The 21836-nt window shown below is 34.7% G+C and overlaps 1 protein-coding gene across 1 annotated transcript in view; it reads right to left on the bottom strand.

The window, feature by feature from the left end:
- The window catches only part of LOC138312731 (short-chain collagen C4-like), a gene marked incomplete at its 5' end in the record, with an annotated part of 43464 nt that extends 24974 nt beyond the window's left edge, over positions 1 to 18490 (bottom strand). The window contains one exon of the mRNA XM_069253505.1: positions 18416 to 18490. Coding sequence (XP_069109606.1) covers positions 18416 to 18490 — 75 coding nt within the window. The remainder of the gene's footprint in view (positions 1 to 18415) is intronic.
- Positions 18491 to 21836: the final 3346 nt, after the last annotated feature.

The following is a 21836-nucleotide window of genomic DNA, read 5'->3' on the forward strand; positions in this document are numbered from 1 at the left end:
ATTTTATATGCCGATGACACTGTTCTACAACAAATGTTACACGGATTTGAACAACATTGCATTACATAAAAATTATAACCCAATATCAGAAAGATAAAAGTTGTGATATTCTCAAAACGTAAATTGGTCCAACAACACCAGTTTACGTTATGGGATATATAATTATTTTGATAAGAAGGGTATACATATCTAGGTATATTTTTAACATTAATGGTAGCGTTTTTAAAGAAAAGGAAAAAACTGCAGAACAAAAAATTAAATCCGTGTTTGCTATATTTAAGAAACTAAGGAAGGAATGTATCCCTTCCTGTTTATTTTTAACTGAAAATACTTTAGTCACTTGTAATGCCAGTTTTATTATACTCATCAGAAGTATTGGGATTTGAAAATACAAATATTGTAGAAAAATTCATTTGTAATTTCCTCAAGTTAGGAAAGTGTATAAAACAATTCATGGTCTATGGCGAGCTAACAAGATACCCAATTGATATTGAAATAAAATGTAGAATGATTACTTTTTGGCATAACTACATAATATCAAATAAATTATCAAGTAATATTTATGAATTAATGTATACTTTACATGAAAATGGACCAGATGTTTTTTTAAATGTCTGAAAGATGTGTAAGATATTTTATCCAGAGCTAGTTTAAATCATGTTAGGATATTATATCAATCAACTTGCTGTTTTACAAAAGAATAATTACAAAAACTTGTTAAAAGTAGACCAATTGACCAATTTATTCAGAAATGGTATGACTGTATTGATAAGTCTTCTAGAGGACTGACATATTCTACATTTAAGACATTTTGGCATAGAAAAATATGCCTCTTGTCTGTCTCTGCTACAAAACAATACTTGTTAACTGATACTTTGGTGCCAGGAACTTGATGAGAATAGCAATTCAGAATGGATATTTTAATTGACATCAAATTAACAAGGAAAAGGTTAAATATAGGAAATATTAGAATGGGCTCCCAAGAGTTTAGTATGTGTTTCTTATTTAACACCTTGGTGTCCAAGAAATCCTCAAAAGTCCAAACTGGAAGGAACACTAGCAAAATTTATTTCTTATTGTCAAAAAAAAAAAGTGTTGACTTTAGAAATATATTCCTCCAATCATCGAGACCGAGCCATTTAGTACTTTCAGTACTTTGATTTAATCATGGTTTACTGGTTGATAAAATTCCTTTTTTTTTAAATTATTGAACCAGGGTTACAAATTGATTAAGCTATTAAATTTATTCCAATCATTGTCAAACTTGTAAATAGAAATATTTACAACACATAAAAACTTGTAATCGCTTACAAATAGTAATATCCTGTAGGTAAGTTATGTAAAAAATAATATATACAGCTTATATGATTGCCTTGAGATATTACAGTTTGTAATGGTGTTTGCATTTGATAATGCTAGCTATGGGAAACGAAAATAATATCGGTAATAAAAAATGGAAAAAAAATTACTTGCCCCTAGAAGGATTTGAACCAGCATGTTTAAATCCAGTGCAAGGGAGATAATTAAATACCGGAAGTGCTGCCTTCCCATAATTCCAGAGACTGTAAGGTAAGATGGACACAGTGTAAAATTTACAAGGAAGAAATTCAAAGATTTGTGACGATTTGCCCGTTATTTGAAAGTCTGTATAGTTTAAATTATAATCTTTATTATACTATGGAACTATTTATTGCTATATAGTAATAGTAATAGTATACTATTTTTTCTGTTGACTGATCTTGACACGTGGTGTTAGGCTAGGCCTATATAACTACTGTACTAGGTTGGCGGCGCATCGATGCAAGGTACAAGAATCAGTATCTTCTGTTGAATATATACCACATCTAGGGTAAGGAATTCAATCATAATTCTTTCAATGCTTCATATTATTTATACTTTTCAAATGCCGATTTTCAGCAGGTTTGGGACACTCCCGTGCGTAGATGCATAGTCCTGCATTTGAGTAACAGTCCTGTATTTGAGGGATAATTTTGTTACGCAATTGGTGGATTCTGTGAACTGAAAACTGATAAAGTTGTTTTAAACATTGTAATATTTCATGGCATTCAGTAGGCTCTTGTCGTTGAGGATATGTTTTTGACTCTCCAAAATCATATTTACATGCAGATCTTGAGTCTATTTGTCATATGTTTTGACTCTTCAGATTTCTGAGAAATTGTGATTTGCCTCTTGATATTGAGAAATGTGAATGGTCAACTGGATGATGCCCTATTTTCACTGAAATTACTTGTGAGTTGTCGCCAGCCAGTATAGTATATATATCATGACTCCTTTAGTCTCCTATATACAGAGCAATTTGAAGCCTGTCAAATATCGCACATTGATTTAATCCCTATTATTTGAATTTTCAATTGCGACCATGTGTTTTTGACAAATATAAATACAATTTCTGTGTTTGTAATAAATTTAACAAAACCATTTGACTTTCTTTTTTCTTTTTTTGTATTTTTGTTTTATTACGCTAAACGTATACACAGTTTGCAGCACATACATCTAACTATAAATGTGTTGTTCACATCATTATTATGTAGTCTCTTCTTGCTTTGAAATATGGAAACGACAGTGGTCAGGCGGAGTGGTTCACTTAAAATAATACGAGTGCACAAGTAAAATACCCATTCAAATCTGTCGAATACCTCTAAAATTTGTATGAACGGGTACTGATTTCAGAGTTGTGGAAATAGACACATGCGCTTGCCAAAATAAGTGGATTGAGTCGTCTGACAAGTGAAATGTTAACAGCACGCTTGTCCATCGGACAAGTAAAAGATTCTGATCCTGAATATGACCTGGAAACTTGAGTTTTTCTCCCTCTTTAATTTTATATGAAAAAATTATGACTTAAGTCAGTTTTTGATTTAAAGGCCCACTTATAAACTTTCTTAAAAACAAGTAAAACATCATAATAATTATATCGATGAGGTTACAATACTTATTGCGTAATCGAATAAGTGAATTTTAGATGATTAGTTGTGCTATAGACAATTACATTTTAAGTTTTTCCAAGGTCCTGCCTACAGATATCTGGATTACGCAATCAAATTATTATGAGTGTTTATATCAACAAATAAAATTGAAAGAAATTATGTAAAATCAGAAGAATTCAAGTTATGCTCAGATTACATTCATCGAATAGAAAGAAGAATCTTTCGAAGAATCATGGTTGACCGGGTTACGGTATTTTGGGACCTACCTGATAACAACATGGCGGACAGGCAGCCATCTTGGATTTTGACAATTGAAGATTGTCACTACCAGATCTCCTGGTCGCTATTTTATTTTGGGATCGATCAGAAAAAATCTAGCTAACATACAACCATTTTAGATTTTGGTAATTCAATTTTAGTCTGATATGAAGGTTATGATTTTATTTCACAGTTCCTCCTGGATATTCTTGTTACAACTGAATTTCCGAAAGTGTTGAAGGGCTATTCTTCAAATATTATGTAAAGGTTTTTCCTGGTCTGTATTTTTACATATTGTATTATGGGATGGATTGCAAAAAAAAATATGGTAGACAATTGCAAGCAGCCATCTTGTTTGTTATTTTGATAATTGATTATTATTTTGAGTTACACAACAATATGCCGATGTGTGTGAATCCGGTATGTTCAGATCGAGGTGGGTTGCATAAACGACACTCACAATTATCATGTCTAAATGCAGGTACGGTAACTTTAAATCTCAAAATTACTGTGTTAAGAACGCTTTAAAATCATCAAAATACATTGTAAAATTCATCTCAGCCATTCTAAATCGTAATTTTTTTTCCCATGGGAGACCCCCGACCCCCAAAACACAAAAATCCCAAGGCGCTCACAAATTCAACAAAATACATCGTAAAACTCATCTCAGCTATTCTAAATCGTAAAAATTTTTCTCTGGGGAGACCTCCAGACCTGCCAAACACCAAAATCACTCGCCTTAAGCGCTCGCAAATTCAACAAAATGCATCGTAAAACTAATCTCTGCCATTCTAAATCGTACAATTTTTTACCGAGGGAAACCCCCCGATCCACAAACACCAAAATTTCGCGTCTTCGGTGCTCGCAAAATCATCAAAATACATAGTAAAACTCATCTCAGTCATTCTTAATCGTAATATTTTTTCCAAGGGATACCCCAAAACCCCCAAACTGGCACGCTAATTTGCGCATTCATTAATTTCCTGTTAACGACGCCACTGTCAATAGATCTAGATGGGTACAAGGATTATGATATATGGAAAAAAAAGTATATCAAGTAACACCTGTAGGTGCAGGGGCACTCGAAGTGGGGGGGGAGGGTTACGAAATATTGAGGACCTTTGCGCCCCCTCCCCCACCCCCCAATTACATTTCATCTTCCTACGCCACTGAAATGTACATGTCTTGTCTATATACAACTCCTGCCAATTGTATCATATTAACAGAAAGAAAGGAAGACAGCAATTTTAACAACTTTTGTTGATATGTTGTAGAAGATGCCTCGACGGAAGAATCAGAAGCTGTCCTTGGCCCGTAGGCAGAGGTGGGAGGCCTACAAGAAGAAACAGACGGATGTAACTGTCACTTCAGATGATTTGACTGAGGAGATTGGCCTCGCTAAAAACATCACAAATGACATTACGAATGACGAGATGAGGAGATTGGCCTCGGTAAAAACATCACAAATGACTGTGAGGAGCCTGTCCTCCTTAAAAACAGGAAAGCCATTAAATCTGGCAATTACTTTGGCAATGAATCTGGCAATTACTTTGGCAATGAATCTGGCAATTAATGTGGTGAATCAGAATCTGTTACATTGGAACTTGCTACATTGACATCTGGTTTACAACAATGTTGCAATGAATCCAGCTGCAAAAAACTGCATTACAATGATCCTGAAAGCATATCCACAAACAACATTTCTCAACCTGATCAAGTTCAGATTAATAACCCAGAAAGTGATGTGAAGAAACCCAAGCCGAAAAGTAAACAAATTGGTAAACATAGAAAGTGTCCAAGGTACAATATTATGCTTATAACTGCAAAGGCAGATAGAAAATCAAAAAGTACCAATGTATGGTCACCTCAAAAACTGAGAAAAACACCAAAAAAGAAACGGGGAAGAAAACCACGCTACAATATAATGCTGTTAACTGCCAAAGCAGATAGGAAAACTGCTCGCAAAAAAAATCTAAATATAGTAAGTGAAAACGAAACGAGCACACTTCCATCAAAATACAATGAATATGGAAAAAACAAACACAAATTTAAAAAGACCAAACTTCAAAGGAAAATCAAACCCAAAAAGAATTTCATAGTGGTAACAAGCAAAAACAAAAATGAAGGTTCAGTTGATATTAATCTTTCAAAGATAAAATGTTTTAGAAAGAAAATGAAACAATCTGGGTATAGAGGAAAAAAAGAGGGAAAAAAGGACTATTTTTTGTCAGCAGAAAAAAGCAAAAGCATTCACAATAAAAGTACAGATCTTAAAAGTCAGCCAAGCACAACAAAAATGGAGATAACTACAAATAACAAAACACACTCTCCTAAAAATGTAAACACGAAGACCGCTTGTAAAGAGCCAATTAAATTATCACATGAAATGGAAGAACCACTGTTCAAAAGAATTGATGACCTATCGAATCATAAGTCAACTAAACAAGTTCCCAGTTTTGAAATTTGCCACAAGGTATCAACATCTGAAATTTGTTGTAGCACTAATGATGCAGATGTTATTTTTTGTGAAAGAATGTGAACCCACGGTATATAATTTCCATCCGTTATCATCGTGTACAAAACTTAAGTTGATGTCCAAATTGGGTATTGTGGAGGATATTCCTTCAAATTGTACAGCTGTTAAGAAATTGGGTAAACCAGTTGAAGTAAAAAGTATTTTGGCAGATGGAAATTGTTTTTTTAGGGCAGTGTCATGTGCTCTATCAGAAAAGGAATGTTATCACAAAAATGTTCGCAAAGCAGTTGTAAATCATATTTTGAATCAAGAGAAATATTATCACAGTTTTTTAAGGGTAAAAGAAATATCTGTATCATATTACATTTCAAGGAATCGCATGCTAGAATCGGGTACGTGGGCTACTGAGATAGAGATATTGGCTGCTGCAGATTTACTGCAAACGAAATATTTATATATATGATGAAGTAGGTTCATGGCACTTATTCTCTGCAAAACAGGTTCAAAACAGTGCTGAAGTTGAAAAAGAAGCTATATATTTAATACATCGCAATCAAGCACATTATGATTTGGTTATATCAGTTCAAGAAGCTGTCATTCCTGTTGAAAGCAACATATTGAATACTGAAAAGGAAGACATTGCTGAATGTTTTGAGGGAAAATCATTACCCAACATAAATTTGCAAAATCATGAACCTGTGCAAGGAATTTTTCATCAAGGTCATCCATCTTTTTCTGAAAATGCAGGGAAACAGTGTGTTCTCAACAGCTTATCTGCTCTTCTGTATAGTAGAGAGAAAAACTTATGTCTATGGACACCTTTTGATTTAGACCAACCTCTTATTAAAGGAGATGAAATGTATGGATATATAAGGAGAAGTTCTACAATGACTTATGATTACCTATCTATACCAGATATTCCAAGACTTGTTGAATACAATGAAAAGATGTTTGAAGTTCATTTTCAAGAATCTTTATCTGGCACTTTGGGTAATGTCCAAGATTTGGACCAATATCAGTTTGTTACTATGTATGAAGCATTAAAATTGGCTTTAGATCAAAATGAAATCCATGGAGCTTTTATCGACTTTAAAGGGAACACATTCATTGTTATTAAACAAACTGCAGGATACTATGTGTTTGATTCACATTCAAGAAATAGACATGGTTTGCAAGTCCCATCTGGAAGCAGTTTTCTTAGGTATTGGAAATATATTCAAGAAGTATATGAACACTGCATGAACTTAGCCATCTCTATGAACTATTCCCCAATATATCATCAATTGGAAAAAGATGACAGCTTGATTCAGAAAAAGGAAGACACAAATTCTCCCGTTATTCTACAAGATGAGATGTTCCTCGACAGTAACAAATATCAACAGCAGAGTCTTTTGGACAAATACTTTGAATACCAAGATACCATGAAGAAAAAGAAGTCTCATGCTGAGATGGAATTGGGTCCAAAGTTTGATAAAAAACAATACATGAAGAATTACATGAAGAAACGCAGAGAAAGTCGAGAATTCAAAGCTACCGATAGAAAATATACAACACAAAGTATGAAAAAATCAAGAGAATCAAAAGAAAAATACCTTCAAGAACTTCAAGCCAAATACAAAGCACGACAAAATTCAGATGTAAAAGCAAAACATAAACAAAGCACATTAAAAAGTATGGCTAAAGCAAGACAAAGGAAAGATTTTCGTGAACAAGAGTACAATGCTCAGAAAGCGGCTCGAAAAAAACCAGACTTGAAAATGAAAACTAAGCAAAGCACACTAAAAAGTATGACTAAAGCAAGACAAGACAAAGATTTTCGTGAACAAGAGTACAATGCTCAGAAAGCAGCTCGAAAAAATCCAGACTTGAAAATGAAAACTAAGCAAAACACACTAAAAAGCAAAAAGAAAAAGCTAGACAAAGCCAGGTTTTTTGTGAACAAGAGTACAATGCTCAGAAAGCAGCTCGAAAAAAATCCAGACTTTAAAATGAAAACTAAGCAAAACACACTAAAAAGCAAAGAAAAGCTAGACAAAGCCAGGTTTTTTGTGAACAAGAGTACAATGCTCAGAAAGCAGCTCGAAAAAATCCAGACTTGAAAATGAAAACTAAGCAAAGCACATTAAAAAGTATGACTAAAGCAAGAAAAGACAAAGATTTTCGTGAGCAAGAGTACAATGCTCAGAAAGCAGCTCGAAAAAATCCAGACTTGAAAATGAAAACTAAGCAAAACACATTAAAAAGCAAAAGAAAGGCTAGACAAAGCCAGGTTTTTTGTGAGCAAGAGTACAATGCTCAGAAAGCAGCTCGAAAAAATCCAGACTTGAAAATGAAAACTAAGCAAAGCACATTAAAATGTATGACTAAAGCAAGACAAGGCGAAGATTTCCGTCGCAATGAGATTGAATCTAAGAGAATAAAACGCCAATATCCACTGCAGTTGGAAAGTGAACGAATTTTTAAGCAAGAAAGCAGAAAAAGGCATCGGATAAATGAAAAGGAGAAGGACAAAGTAACAAAAGCTGTCAAGCGATTGAAAGTAGGTTTTTGTGACCATGAAAAAGATTTGACCATGAAAAGGACCCTTGGAAATACAATTAATTAATGTATTGAAAATTTCCGTGAGAATGCAGCTAAAGGACCTGTCTTTGTATGTACATGTTGTCACCAAACATGGTTTCCATGGAGTGTTGTTAAGCTTTCAAACACAAACATCAGTGAACAGAGTAAGGCCTATTGTACAGGATTGAAGTCACAAGATGATGAAGAATGGTTGTGTAGAACTTGTTTATCATCACTTAAAGAAGACAAAATTCCAAGACTTTCTACACATAATGGAATGAAATGGCCCACAAAACCGGAGGTCTTGAACTTGCATCCCCTTGAAGAACGACTGATATCTCAGAGGATACCTTTTATGCAAATTCGAGAATTGCCTAGGGGAGGTCAATTATCAGCTAAGGGAAATGTGGTCAACGTGCCTGTTGATATTCAACCGACAGTAAATGCATTACCAAGACAGATTGATGAACATGTAACAATTGCTGTGAAGTTAAAAAAACGACTGTCTCATAAATCAGCATGTTTCACTGAAAACGTTCGACCAAATGCAGTTATGAATGCACTGGAATGGTTAATGGAAAACAGCGAGATGTATAAGAATACAGGAATAACTATCAATACGTCATGGAAAGAAGACATTCAAAGTAATCAAGATGAAATTATTTCAGAATATATGGGCAAATCACAATTGATTGATAATAGAAAATTGAAACTGCTGATGAATTTTGTGAGGTTTCGCATGATGAATGCATTCAAGGTAATGCAGATACACTTGTTGCTGAAGCTGACACTGATACTAACAAATTATATGTTTTTGCACCCGGTGAAAACCAGAGACCCCTTAGTTTGTATGAAGATAAAGATGCTGAATATCTGTGTTTCCCTACCATATTTTGTGGCCAAAGACGCAAGGAAAACACGGATCGCCCACTCCCAGTTCATTACAGTGATATTGCAAAATGGGAATTGAGAAGTGTTGATCGCAGAGCTGCTCATTCTGTGCCAAATATATTTTTCAAACTGAAAAAAATTCAGACTAAACAAGTCAGCGACAAGGTTAATCTTGCACTTAGACGATGTCAATCAGAGGGAAAGATTTTGACTGCAGGCCAGGTTAGAGATTCAACAACAACAAAAGAAATCGTGAGACTGAATGAAGGCTATTACATATTCAGAACATTACGTAATTCTCCAGCATATCTGTCGTCTAAAAAGAAAGATGTTTTTGCAATGATAAGACAGCTTGGCTTACCTACATGGTTTATGTTTTTATCATCAGCAGATACAAGATGGCCAGATCTTCTCAAAACCTTGGCTCAGTTAGACGGGAAAAAATATCAGATGATGACCTTAAAACAGCAGACTGGAGTTTCAAAACAAACTTGGTTCAAAAAGATCCGGTGACTTGTGCAAGATTTTTTGATAACAGAGTTCAACTTTTTGTCAACTCTTTTTTAAAAAGTCAACATAACCCTATTGGTGATGTGACAGATACATTTCGAAGAGTAGAATTCCAAAACAGAGGCTCACCACACATCCATATGCTTCTATGGACTGACAATGCCCCAAGATATCCAGACGATGATAAAGAAGACCTCATTGCATATGTTGACAAGTATATTACTTGCTCCTTACAAACAGACAATCCTGAATTGACAGAACTAGTACAACTTCAGGTTCATAAACATTCTAAAACCTGCAAAAAAGTGGTAAACCAGTGTGTAGATTTGGGTTCCCATTACCTCCTTTACCAAGAACTATGCTTCTAGAACCACTGGAAACTGATGTTGCAGAATATAGGAAAAAAATACACAGATCTTCAGAAGAAAATGAATGAATACAAAGATGGCTGCAGTTTAAGTTTTCTGGAATTTTTACAAACAATAGTGCAAATGGAAGAGACAGAATATATAAAATGTATCAGAGCATCACTGAAAGGTCCTAAAATATTTCTCAGGAGAAACCCTGCTGAAATGAGGGTGAATTACTACAATCTAGCAATACTCCAGGCATGGCATGCAAACCTAGACATTCAGTTTGTTTTAGATCCCTACGCATGTGCTACCTACATAGTATCTTACATCAGTAAGTCTCAGAGAGGTATAAGTGCTTTACTTGAAAAAGCCTCACAGGAAGCAGTAGAAGGAAATATGGACCTAAGACGTCAAGTCAGGCATATAGGCAATAAGTTCTTGAACTTTGTAGAAGTCAGTGCCCAAGAAGCTAGTTACTTAATTCTGCAAATGCCACTAACACAGGCTACAAGAGATGTCGTTTTTATAAACACTTCCCCTCCTGATGAAAGGGTGTTTCTCTTAAAAAGTCAAGAAGATTTGGAAAATCTACCTGAAAATTCAACTGATATCAAAGCAGATAATATGATTACCAGGTACACTAAAAGACCAAAACAACTTGAGAATTGGTGTTTAGCAGATGTAGTATCTGAACTTGAAGTAACATTTCCTAAGGAAGAATTTCCAAGGGCAGATAAAATATTGGAGCACAATGAAGATGATACATTTGAAGAAAAAAACTTTGAACAGGAAGATGTTTTAGTTCACTTAAAGAACGGTATTAAGATTCGAAGAAGAAAGAACAAAAGAGTTATACGATATGTTGGTTACAGCAAGAAAACTAACTCTGAACAGTACTTTCGAGAAAGAATTCTTCTATTCCTGCCATGGCGCAATGAGAGAACCGACATAATTAATGGGTACACAACTTTCGAACAGCATTATAGAAGCAAATCTAACATCATTAATGCTATGCAAAAGAAATATGAAAACTTTGTTGACGAACTGGAACAAGCCAGACTTCAAGCAGAATGTGAACTTGATGATTTTGATGAAGTTGCTCCAAATACAGAGCATAATGAAGCAGAAGATGCAGACATAGGTCCACAGCCTTCAGAGCAGTTTGTACATTTTGATCCAGACACACAATGTCATAAAGAGTATGATATAGGTCCAGATATTGGTTTACCAGCTAAAACCTCAGATGTGCAAAGTCCTGTCCGAATCTCTGAACAACAATACCGCAAACTCCTACAGTCTTTAAATTGCAAACAAAGAGAATTTCACAATCATGTTAGTCACTGGATCCGACATAAAGATGAACCACTGTATGCATTTTTAACTGGTGGTGCAGGAACAGGAAAATCGGTTGTTATTGAAACTATTTATCAGACTTTGCATAGAGCTCTTTGTTCAGAAGAAGGAGAAAATCCGGATGATGTTCGCATTTTGTTATGTGCATATACTGGAAAAGCAGCATATAATATCAATGGAATGACCATAGCATCAGCATTTCACAAAAAAAATGTATCAGACACAGCAAAACATGTATGCAGATGAGTTGAACACCTACAGAACAAAGTACAGAAATCTTTCTGTTATCATAATAGATGAGATATCAATGGTTGGAAACAAGTTACTAGCATTTATCCATGAGAGACTTCAGCAGTTGACTGGTACTAAACAAGATTTTGGAGGTGTCAGCATCATTGCTGTTGGTGACTTATACCAGCTTTCACCAGTTGGAGATTCTTGGATTTTCAAAGACCTGTCATGTCCGGGCCAAGGCCTTGCAAAAAACCTGTGGAAAGAGCATTTTACAATGTTTGAGCTAACTGAAATAATGCGACAAAAAGATGACATTGAATTTTCTGAACTACTCAACAGACTCCGACACAATCAGTTGACAAATGAAGGCAAACAACTAATTTTGTCACGTCACATTGAAGTAAGCTCAATGCATTATCCACATGCAGCTCCTCATCTCTTTATTGAAAATAAATTTGTTGATGATTTTAACAATCATTTCATGCAAAATCTTGCTACAAGTAAAGTAAATGTCAAAGCTGACACAGATGTTTTTATCACAAACCAAACTATCACAAGATGTGAAAAAGTCCCTGATTGAAAAGCTTCCAGACAAACAAGCCAATACTGGACAACTGAAAACTAATTTAACTGTTGCTGTCAATATGATATATGATATTTCTGTAAACATTGATGTTGTTGATGGTTTGACAAATGGCAGTACATGTGTGGTAAAACACATCGAATACAAACTGTCACCAGTTAGACCAGCAATTGTATGGGTATTATTTGGTGAAGTAAAAATAGGAGCAATGAGAAGAAATCAATACCAGCATTTATTTGGTAATAATATAGACAAATCGTGGACACCCATCTTTGAAACAAAACGAACATTTATGTATAACAGAAAAACATTTGAAAGAATACAATTTCCACTTCAACCTTCTGCTGCAAAAACCGTTCACAAAGCACAAGGTGCAACACTTGACAAAGTTGTAGTCAGTTTGTCACAAACTAGAAAACGCAAAATTCCACACATTCATTATGTAGCACTCTCTCGAGTTAGATCACTAGAGAACTTACACATCGTTGATTTCAATGAAGGAAGTCTTTCAAAAGACAACGATGTTGACACAGAGATGCAAAGATTAAATGACAATGGATTAAAGTTGTGTTTTACTCCACTATATGATGTTCAGATGCAGGGTAAATTTCTTTTCAACAATGCTAGATCATTTCACAAACATTTTCCTGACATAAAGTCCGACCCCAATGTTTATGCAGCTGATGTAATTGGAATAGCTGAGTCTTGGCTTTGTAGTAGTGATAGAAATGATGCATTTCACTTACAAGGTTTTAATATGTTCAGAAATGATGCACAACACTCGCAGACTAGACCTCATCATGGACTCGTTACATTTGTCAAATCCTCTTCACATGTCAGCAAATATGACGATTATTCCACAGAAAACATTGAATTTTCTTACATTTCATTCAACCTGTGTAATTCTGAAGTGCAATGTGTTGTTATTTACAAAAAGCCTGCTTGCCCAATGTCACACTTTTATACCATCATGAAAAACCACTTGGTACCACTTGTAAATTTAAATAAAAACCTTGTTATCATGGGAGATTTTAATGTAGATTTAACCAAACCTGGATGTAACACTTTCATAACGTTTATGGAATCAACATTCAAGTGTAAACAAAGTATCAATCAGTCAACTACTAAAATGAAGTCACAATTGGATTTGATATTTACAAATTTTTGCGAAAAACAAACTTGTGTCTTGGAAGCATATTGGTCTGATCATGACATGGTGTATTGTGCTGTAAATATGTAAAACCCGCCGCATTTGAATATTGGTGATGTTATTGACATACATCTCACTAATGAGATGTATGACAAATACATCACCTGGGTGGTTTGTCAAAGAATGGGTTTCCACCAATTTTTACCCTATGGTACTGTCACCTATGTAGTGAACATCTACATGGGAGACATTTCAATTTACCGTAAATTGGGATAATTTGGTTGTTGGATATAAAATGCGCCAAAATTTCTCTATGAAAAAATCAAAAATACTGACTAATGGTATCTTAGTATTAATTTAGATAAAATAAATAAGGAGTACATCAAACTGAAAATATGTTATTTACAAAGAGATTTAAAGACATTTTGATAAAGCTGCATAATTTGACACAGAGCACAAGGAAACACAAAATTTTAAACTTTCCATTTTGATACCAATCGCCAAAACTACCCCAATTTATGATAAAAGCCTAAAAGAATAACATGGAAAAGATTAGTGGCCTCCATATTTTGTCCGTCAATTTACCATTAACAATGTTTTTGTATGCATGCATAATTTGTTATATTGAGAATGAGGTTAACTGGATTAAGTTAAGTTTGCTTTATGTAATTATATTTGAAATTTGCTGCATCTATAAAACTGTTGAATTAAATCCATGCTCTGCGAAAATGTTCATAAAAGTGTCGCACATGATATGCCGATGAACTTATAATAATATTCAAGAATTTGTTTTGTTTCATTTGCAATATGTTTTCCAAGAAATCTGTTTCTTTAATAATTGATTTGATGTGTATTTTAGGGTCTTTGATTAATCAAGTCAACTTGCTTCTATTTAACAATTAATGTAATTTGCAACATCTTTTGTACTGGTATATGAAATGTAAAGTTGAAAATATTTGATCTTAATTTTAAAAAAAAACATACTTTACATGTATTATTTTCACATTTCATTGTCATAGCCTTACTCACCATATTTGCAGTCTGTTTTGATAAGCTTTTGCTTTGTTGTTTAAAAGAATTTCATGAATTTCTAATTACAGATGGACAAATCAACATTTTTTGGAAGTAATACTCCTAATATGTATCAAGGTTACCTCCAATCATTTTACACAATCTTTTTAACTGAACCATTTACTGTTTGTTGAATCTGGTAATATGTTTATGTATTGTCAAACAGTAATATTCAATACAAAAGAAGATTGTTCTTAGGACCAGTTAATGATTCAAATTGTCTTTTGTAATGTTATAAAATATATATGAATGTTTCCAGGGTTTTCAGTTTTTGAAAGAAAATTGTAATCCTCATTGATTTGCTAATTAATTCATGTACTTGAATCTCGTAATTTTTCATGTCAAAAGAATTCATTATATATATTCCTATTTCTTCAATTAAAACTCTTTATCTCTTATCTCTATCAATGCTATCAATTTGTATGTAATTTGCAGCATTTTTTTTTCTTTGCACACATTAGATATGAAGAGTGATAAAAGATTTATTATGAATTTAATAAGCATCTATATATATTGAAATAATAAGACCTGGAAGCACTGCAAAGTGAAAAGAACTATCAGGAATATACTAATAACTTATATGAAGTACATTACTTAGCGTAGTTTAAAAAAAAATGTCATCAACTCTATCCATAGAAGCTTCATTTTGTTAAAAATGAAAGGTAAGTATCTTGTAGAGGGGTCACTGCCGCAGCTCTAAAATGCTCGTAAACTCACTCTCTACTGATGAATTGTATAAATTAAACTACATTTAATGTAGTAAAATGGAAATGAAGAGGATAGATGTTTTTGTCATGATTACACATTACAAACTCGTATGTATTAACATTCCACTTGATATGGATTATTTCATGTGAATGTGAATATTCAGCAAAACTTCATGAAATACATGAACAGATTGTTTTATTACTCTTGTTATCTATTGTGCATAGCAAAGGACAATTAGCTACGGTATATTATACAGTTTTTCATATCACTAGTAATATTCATAGCTTGTTTTATTACTTATAATTAACATAGCAGTCGTTGCATAAATCTTGTAACAAGTGAATTAGGCTGCCATTTTAAGTTATACTATTATTTTTTGTATGTTACTGCTTTTACGTACAATTTAGTAGCATATAAGTGAATCATTGTTTTGCATACCCATTTTATTCAATCATAAATTGCACATTTAAAAAATCAACAATAGTAAAAGATTTTTTTTTACATATGATTATATCATTAAGGACATTTTTAAGCTGCATGTTCATAAATTTCCCCTTTTTAACTTTTAGCAATCGAATAATTCATTACTTGGTTTACAACTTCTTTTATTTCACAATAGTATGTCACCACTTATTTGGCAGCCAGTAAATCAAGTACTCCATCATTCCATACCAGCTAAGATTTCCCTTACTTAAGCTTTCGATTTTTGTTGATAACAAATTTCTAGTGTATATCTTGTTTTTGTGCTGCTGTAATAGATATGACAGCCCTTGTTGTATTATTTTGAATGAAAGTATACTAATTGTTATTATATTATTTTTCTTTGTAATTGCATTGCATCATAGCAGAAATCTGTTACCTATTTCTCTGTACCATAATTCCACCAGCTTAGCATTAATCAACAGAATCAATGTAAACTAATGAAATAAACACAACATTTGGTATCTTTTAAATGAAACAACTCAATAATTTCTCCAGTGTTCTTTCAAAATCAGTTGATTTATTTGTTTTGCTTACTTCAGTTATCTGTACACTGATTTGAAATTTCCTTTCACAATGTTGCATTTGCTGACTGTAAACTTTTATTAATACAACATCCAAAGACAATGTTGTGTGTTTATGTCACTTCATTTAATATATTGTCACTGACAAAATGTTTCATTTTACAATAAATTATTTACTGTGTATTCATGAATTCTTGTTATAATTTTTACATAAGGCTAAAAGGATATGTCTGTTTAGAGAAAATAGAGTCGTTAGGTTGACATTTTTTTTTTTTTTTTTAGTGTCTTTCACTCGAAGGTAATGGCCAAAATTGAAGTCTGAAATTGAAATCCCGGCTTTAATTGTGGGTTTCTTCGTCGGAAAAATAGAAAAAAAGAATTAGGGTCGAGGGGACGGGGCCCAATAGGGAAATAAAGGTAAAGTTTTAAATCGCTACTAGTCATAGAGTTATTTATACATGGATTGTATCCAAAATTGGCCAGAAACATCCTCTAGGAAAAGGGAACAGACTTTTGTGTGTAGGCCTGAACCCTTGGAGGCAGGAAGGCCAGGGCCAAAAGGGGAATTAAAGGTAAATTCTTTAAATCGCTACTATGTAGCCATAAAGTTTTGCATGGATTGTAACCAAATTTGGCCAGAAACATCATCTGAGGCAGGGGAACAGAATTAGTATAAATTTTGTCTCTGACCTCCTTGAGCAGAATGAGTGGGGCCCAATATAAAATTAGAGGTAAAAATATAAATTCCTGCAGAAACAAAACCAATGAACCTGTATTCAGAACATTTCTTAGCATTACAAACCAGGTGAGCGATACAAGCCCTATGGGTCTCTTGTCTTAATTTTAGCTTTAAAAACCAACTCCTCTTTCATCCTTGGATGGATGGCAACCAAATTTGTTTTGAAACATTGTTGGGAAAGGACAATCATATTTTATATGAATGAGCCTGCTCCGACCCCTAAGGGCTGAGGGGTGGGGCCCCAAAAGGGGGAATTTTCTTCATTTAAGCCTTAAAATCCTACTTCTCATTCATCCTTAGATAGATTTCATCCATATTTGGTGTGAAACATCATAGGGGAAGGTCAATCATATTTTACAAAAACGAGTTAGATCCAACTAACAGAGGACAGGGGCAGAGGGGCAGGGCACGAAAAGAAGAAATTTTCTTCATTTTAGCTTTAAAATCCTACTATTCCTTCATCCTTGGATGGATGACAACCAAATTTGGTTTGAAACAATGTTAGGAAAGGACAAGGGAACAACAAATACCTTTTACCTATTTCAGAAACTTCATTCTCAACTAAGGAGTTCCTTGTATTGCTTATGTTATTGTTAACCACTACTTTATACTGTGACTTTGTTGTTTTGTGCCATGAGTCAGATGACCATTAAGGCCCATGGGCCTCTTGTTATAGTACTATATCAATGTAACATCCAACCTGGTCACATTATACTGACAACGGACGAACCAAAGCGATAAGCAGAAATCACAACTTTTATAGATTTTGCTGTATCTCGGCCAGGGGACAGAACCCAGGGCATTGGCCCTGCAGGTAGGGCGTTAGAATTGTACCTGCTGCCCCTATTGCATGATCGTAAAAGGCGACTAAATTTAGGATCTTATCTTTTCTCTTCTTCCTTAATGACTTTATCTTTCCTAATGCCACCCTTGGCACCGCCTCACTTTTGGCCTTGAGTTGAGTGTTCGCCCCTGTGAGGAAGGCTCTGGGTTCTGTCCCCTGGCCGAGACACACCAAAGTCTGTAAAAGTGGTAGTTTCTGCTCCTGCTTAGCGCTTAGCAAAAAGGGAGTGGGACGACTGGTTCGCCCGTTGTCAGTATAATGTGACCGGGTGGGGTGTGTTGCTTGGTGTCTTCGGCGGCATGCTTCAGTGATATAGCACTCTAAAAAGGGCAACAGTTCCACTATACAAGAAGACACAACATGAAAATACCGCAGTCTCCCAAAACACGCACTTCGCACAACATACACGCAACACACCGTATACACGGGAGGCCGTCCTTACATGACCATAGCTGTTAATAGGACGTTAATTAATCAAACAAACAAACAAACAAACCCAGGGCATAATTCACTGCCCACAGGGCGAGCGCTCGACAGGAGGCCAAACGTGAGGCGTTGTCAAAGGGAGGCTTTAGGAAGAACAAATTAGGAAGAAGCGAACAGTTAAATTTACACGCCTTTGACGATTATGTAATAAGGGTAACATGTACAATTCTAACGCCCTACATGCAGGAAAGCCAGTGTATGGCATATAATGCGTATGTCTGGTGTACACACATGATGATACTTACCAGAGTAAACCAAATCTGTTGTATTCCCGGAGCAATCCTCCCGGCCCCATCTGATGTAGGTTGTAGCAGTCACAACTAATTAATAAAAATACCACAACATTAAGGTAAGTTAATGAATGTGTTTACTTTTACCGATACCTTGTCTTGTTAAATAACAATCGCTCAAATACTTTTTTTTCTCTCTCCTTGTTGCATTTAACATTTATAAATACATGTACCATAAAATCAAATATGACTGGACATAAAGATTGTATTTCAATAACACACATAAAATCACAACAACATCAAAACTAATAACACAGCATGCTGAGCCAGTATATATAACAAAACCAACAATAGTTTTGATATATAACGGTGATGATGAATTACTATGATATTTGATAAATTAGTTTTGCAGTTTTGTATGGCTGTACCAATTGTATAAACATGTATCATGAACAAATATAAGTAATAATTATAATATTGATAAGGGGAGAGGAGACACACCAAAGTCTATAAAAGTGGTAGTTTCTGCTCCTGCTTAGCGCTCAGCATAACGGGAGTGGGACGACTGGTTCACCCGTTGTCAGTATAATGTGACCGGGTTGGGTGTGTTGCTTGGTGTCTTCTGCGGCATGCTTCAGTGATATAGCACTATAAAAAGGGCAATAGTTCCACTATACAAGAAGACACAACATGAATATAACACAGTCTCCCAAAACACTCACCTCGCACTACATACACGCATCACACCGGATATGTGGGAGACCGTCCTTACATGACCATAGCTGTTAATAGGACGTTAATAAATCAAAACAAACAAAGGTAAGGGGAGATAACCCAGAAATATTTAAGTCAGCAGCCACATAGACAAACAAGAGGTCCAAGGGCCTTAACGGTCATCTGACTACCTTGATAATAATCATATAGGAAATTAATTAGATATAGTGTTATGGTAGACATATTAGATTTGGGATCAACCAGTGATGTAACAACACTTTATCAGGATCATTTTATGCATGTTTCAACCATATCCCACAGGTCGAACCTGAGAGGTTCAAAATGTGTTTTCAAGATGGCGGTTATCTTGAATTTCGGATCGACCCGAAAAATAACAACATTTTGTCGGGACCATGTCAGGATCATTTCATGCAAGTATCAGCCAAACGCACCAGTAGAACTTGAAAAGTTCAAAATGTTATTTCAAGATGGCGGCTGTGGCGGCCATATTGGATTTCGAATCAAACAAAAAATAACGCCTTTTTGTCGGGACCATGTAAGGATCATTTCATGTACGTTTCAGCTAAATCGCACCGGTAGAACTTGAAAAGAAGTTCAAAATGTGTTTTCAAGATGGCGGCTGTGACAGCCATCTTTGCTTTTGGATTGACTCGAAAAATAACAACACTTTGTCTGGACCATGTCAGGATCATTTCATGCAAGTTTCAGCCAAATTGTACTGGTAGAACTTGAGAAGAGTTCAAAATGTGAAAAGTTAAAGCACGGCGGACGGTGCACGACGAGGGACGAAACATGACATTTTAGGTGATCATGGCCCTTTCGGGTCAGATGACCTAAAAAAATCCCAAAAAGCTGTTACACAATATATAAAACAGAGGCCCAAGGGCCTAGCCGGTCATCTTGCCCTCTATTCGCCGACGAAACGAAATTATACCGGCAGATCAATAACGATGTGGATAAGGACATTTTACAAACAGATATGAATAATCTCCAAAAGTAGTCCGATGATTGGCTTCTGAAGGTTCAACCGAAGAAATGCAAGGTTTTGCAGGTAAAGGGATCACCGAACAATGAAAGAAATTACCGTCTCGCAAGCCACATTGAAGAAATGGTAATGGAAAAAATAGCTAAGGAGAAAGATTAAGGAGTAGCGGTGGACACAAACTTGATTTTCGAACACATATTCAAAATTCAATAAATAAATCCAATTCAATTTCTTGTACGATTCGATGATTAAACAATTATTTAAGGCACTCGTAAGACCCCATTTACAGTATGCAGCCAGTGCTTGGAGTGTATACAAACATAAGGGTATTCAGATATTAGAAAATATGCAGCGAAGAGCTACTAAGCTACTACCTGGATCTCTCCTATGAAGAACGTCTTAAAAAATCAAAACTACCAACAGTTAAGCACTGAAGAACTAGAGTGGATTTAATAAATGTATTGTTTAAGATTGTGAAGATCATGACCGGCCGCCATCATGGATTTTGATACTTGAACTTTGTTTCCAAGGTTTCTCTGAAGGGATCTCTCAAATTCCTAAGGTTGGTTTCCCTTGGGCAATAGTTTTGTGCATAACATATTTTGGAACTAATTGGTCAACAAGATGGCCGACAGGCCTCCATATTGGATTTTGATAGTTTAAGTTTGAGAAGTAGAGAAAATATCCCTCTTTTAATTGTCAGACATAAATTAATCTTTGGTGGGCAAGATCCCTCTACGATCTCTTGTTTAGTTACCAATTTGACATCAAGGGTCATTAAAACATTTTCATTTTAATTGAAATATATATAATTATCTGTATTTGATATAACTGAAATTATGAACATGTTCGCTATATGTATAATTAAGCAAAATATTTCTTCGTTTACCATATGTTGTCTCAAATTAGCGTGAAATCTCACCTTTGCGATCTATCTCCTCCTATAAGAGGTCCGACAACTCTTTTACTTCAGATTGAAGCCGCAGTAGATCGGTTTTGCTTGCTAAAATAAAGTGTGTAATTAAGGAGCTGTACTGTAACAACGATTTTATATATTATGTACAAAGCACATGCATTTTCGAATTTTGTGAACGCATCATTTTCGAACACCATATAAACTATTACCTTTTCATATAAGTGGACTCCAATTAGGTCGTTTAGTGGGGGAGGAGAAATAGGTTCCCATGTACCCCTCTGGCAGTTTTTCGAAACATGGTTTTTTGGACCGGTATGATCAGGTATCAAAGCTTGTCAAAATGATACATTCACACATATATGCGCATAAATAGAGAAACAAACAACAATCAGAGGCAAATAAAACACATTTTTTATATGATTGAAACATGCTGAATACGATTAAATCATAAAAATGACGTTACGTCTTCTCATTTTTGTGAAATGACGGGAAAACAATGAAAATTTCAGGGGTTTTTTTCCCTAAAAATTGATAAGTGTCATGATTTTTATCACAAGTAAAAAAAAAATGATGGACAAATCACCTTGTAACAGTCATTTCGAATTGCACTAATCCTTGTGTAAACATATGTGTACTATAAAAGATTTGATCGCATTAATGAGGTCGGAAAAAGAGAGGACCCCCCCCCCCCCCGAAAAATTTATCAAAAATGGCCAAAATGACATTCGTATATACGCACATAGATAGAGAACCAGACAACAATCAGAGCCAAATAAACACGATTTTTAAATATGATTGAA

The sequence above is a fragment of the Argopecten irradians genome, unplaced genomic scaffold, assembly GCF_041381155.1.
Source record: "Argopecten irradians isolate NY unplaced genomic scaffold, Ai_NY scaffold_0449, whole genome shotgun sequence".
Classification (NCBI taxonomy): Eukaryota; Metazoa; Mollusca; class Bivalvia; order Pectinida; family Pectinidae; genus Argopecten; species Argopecten irradians.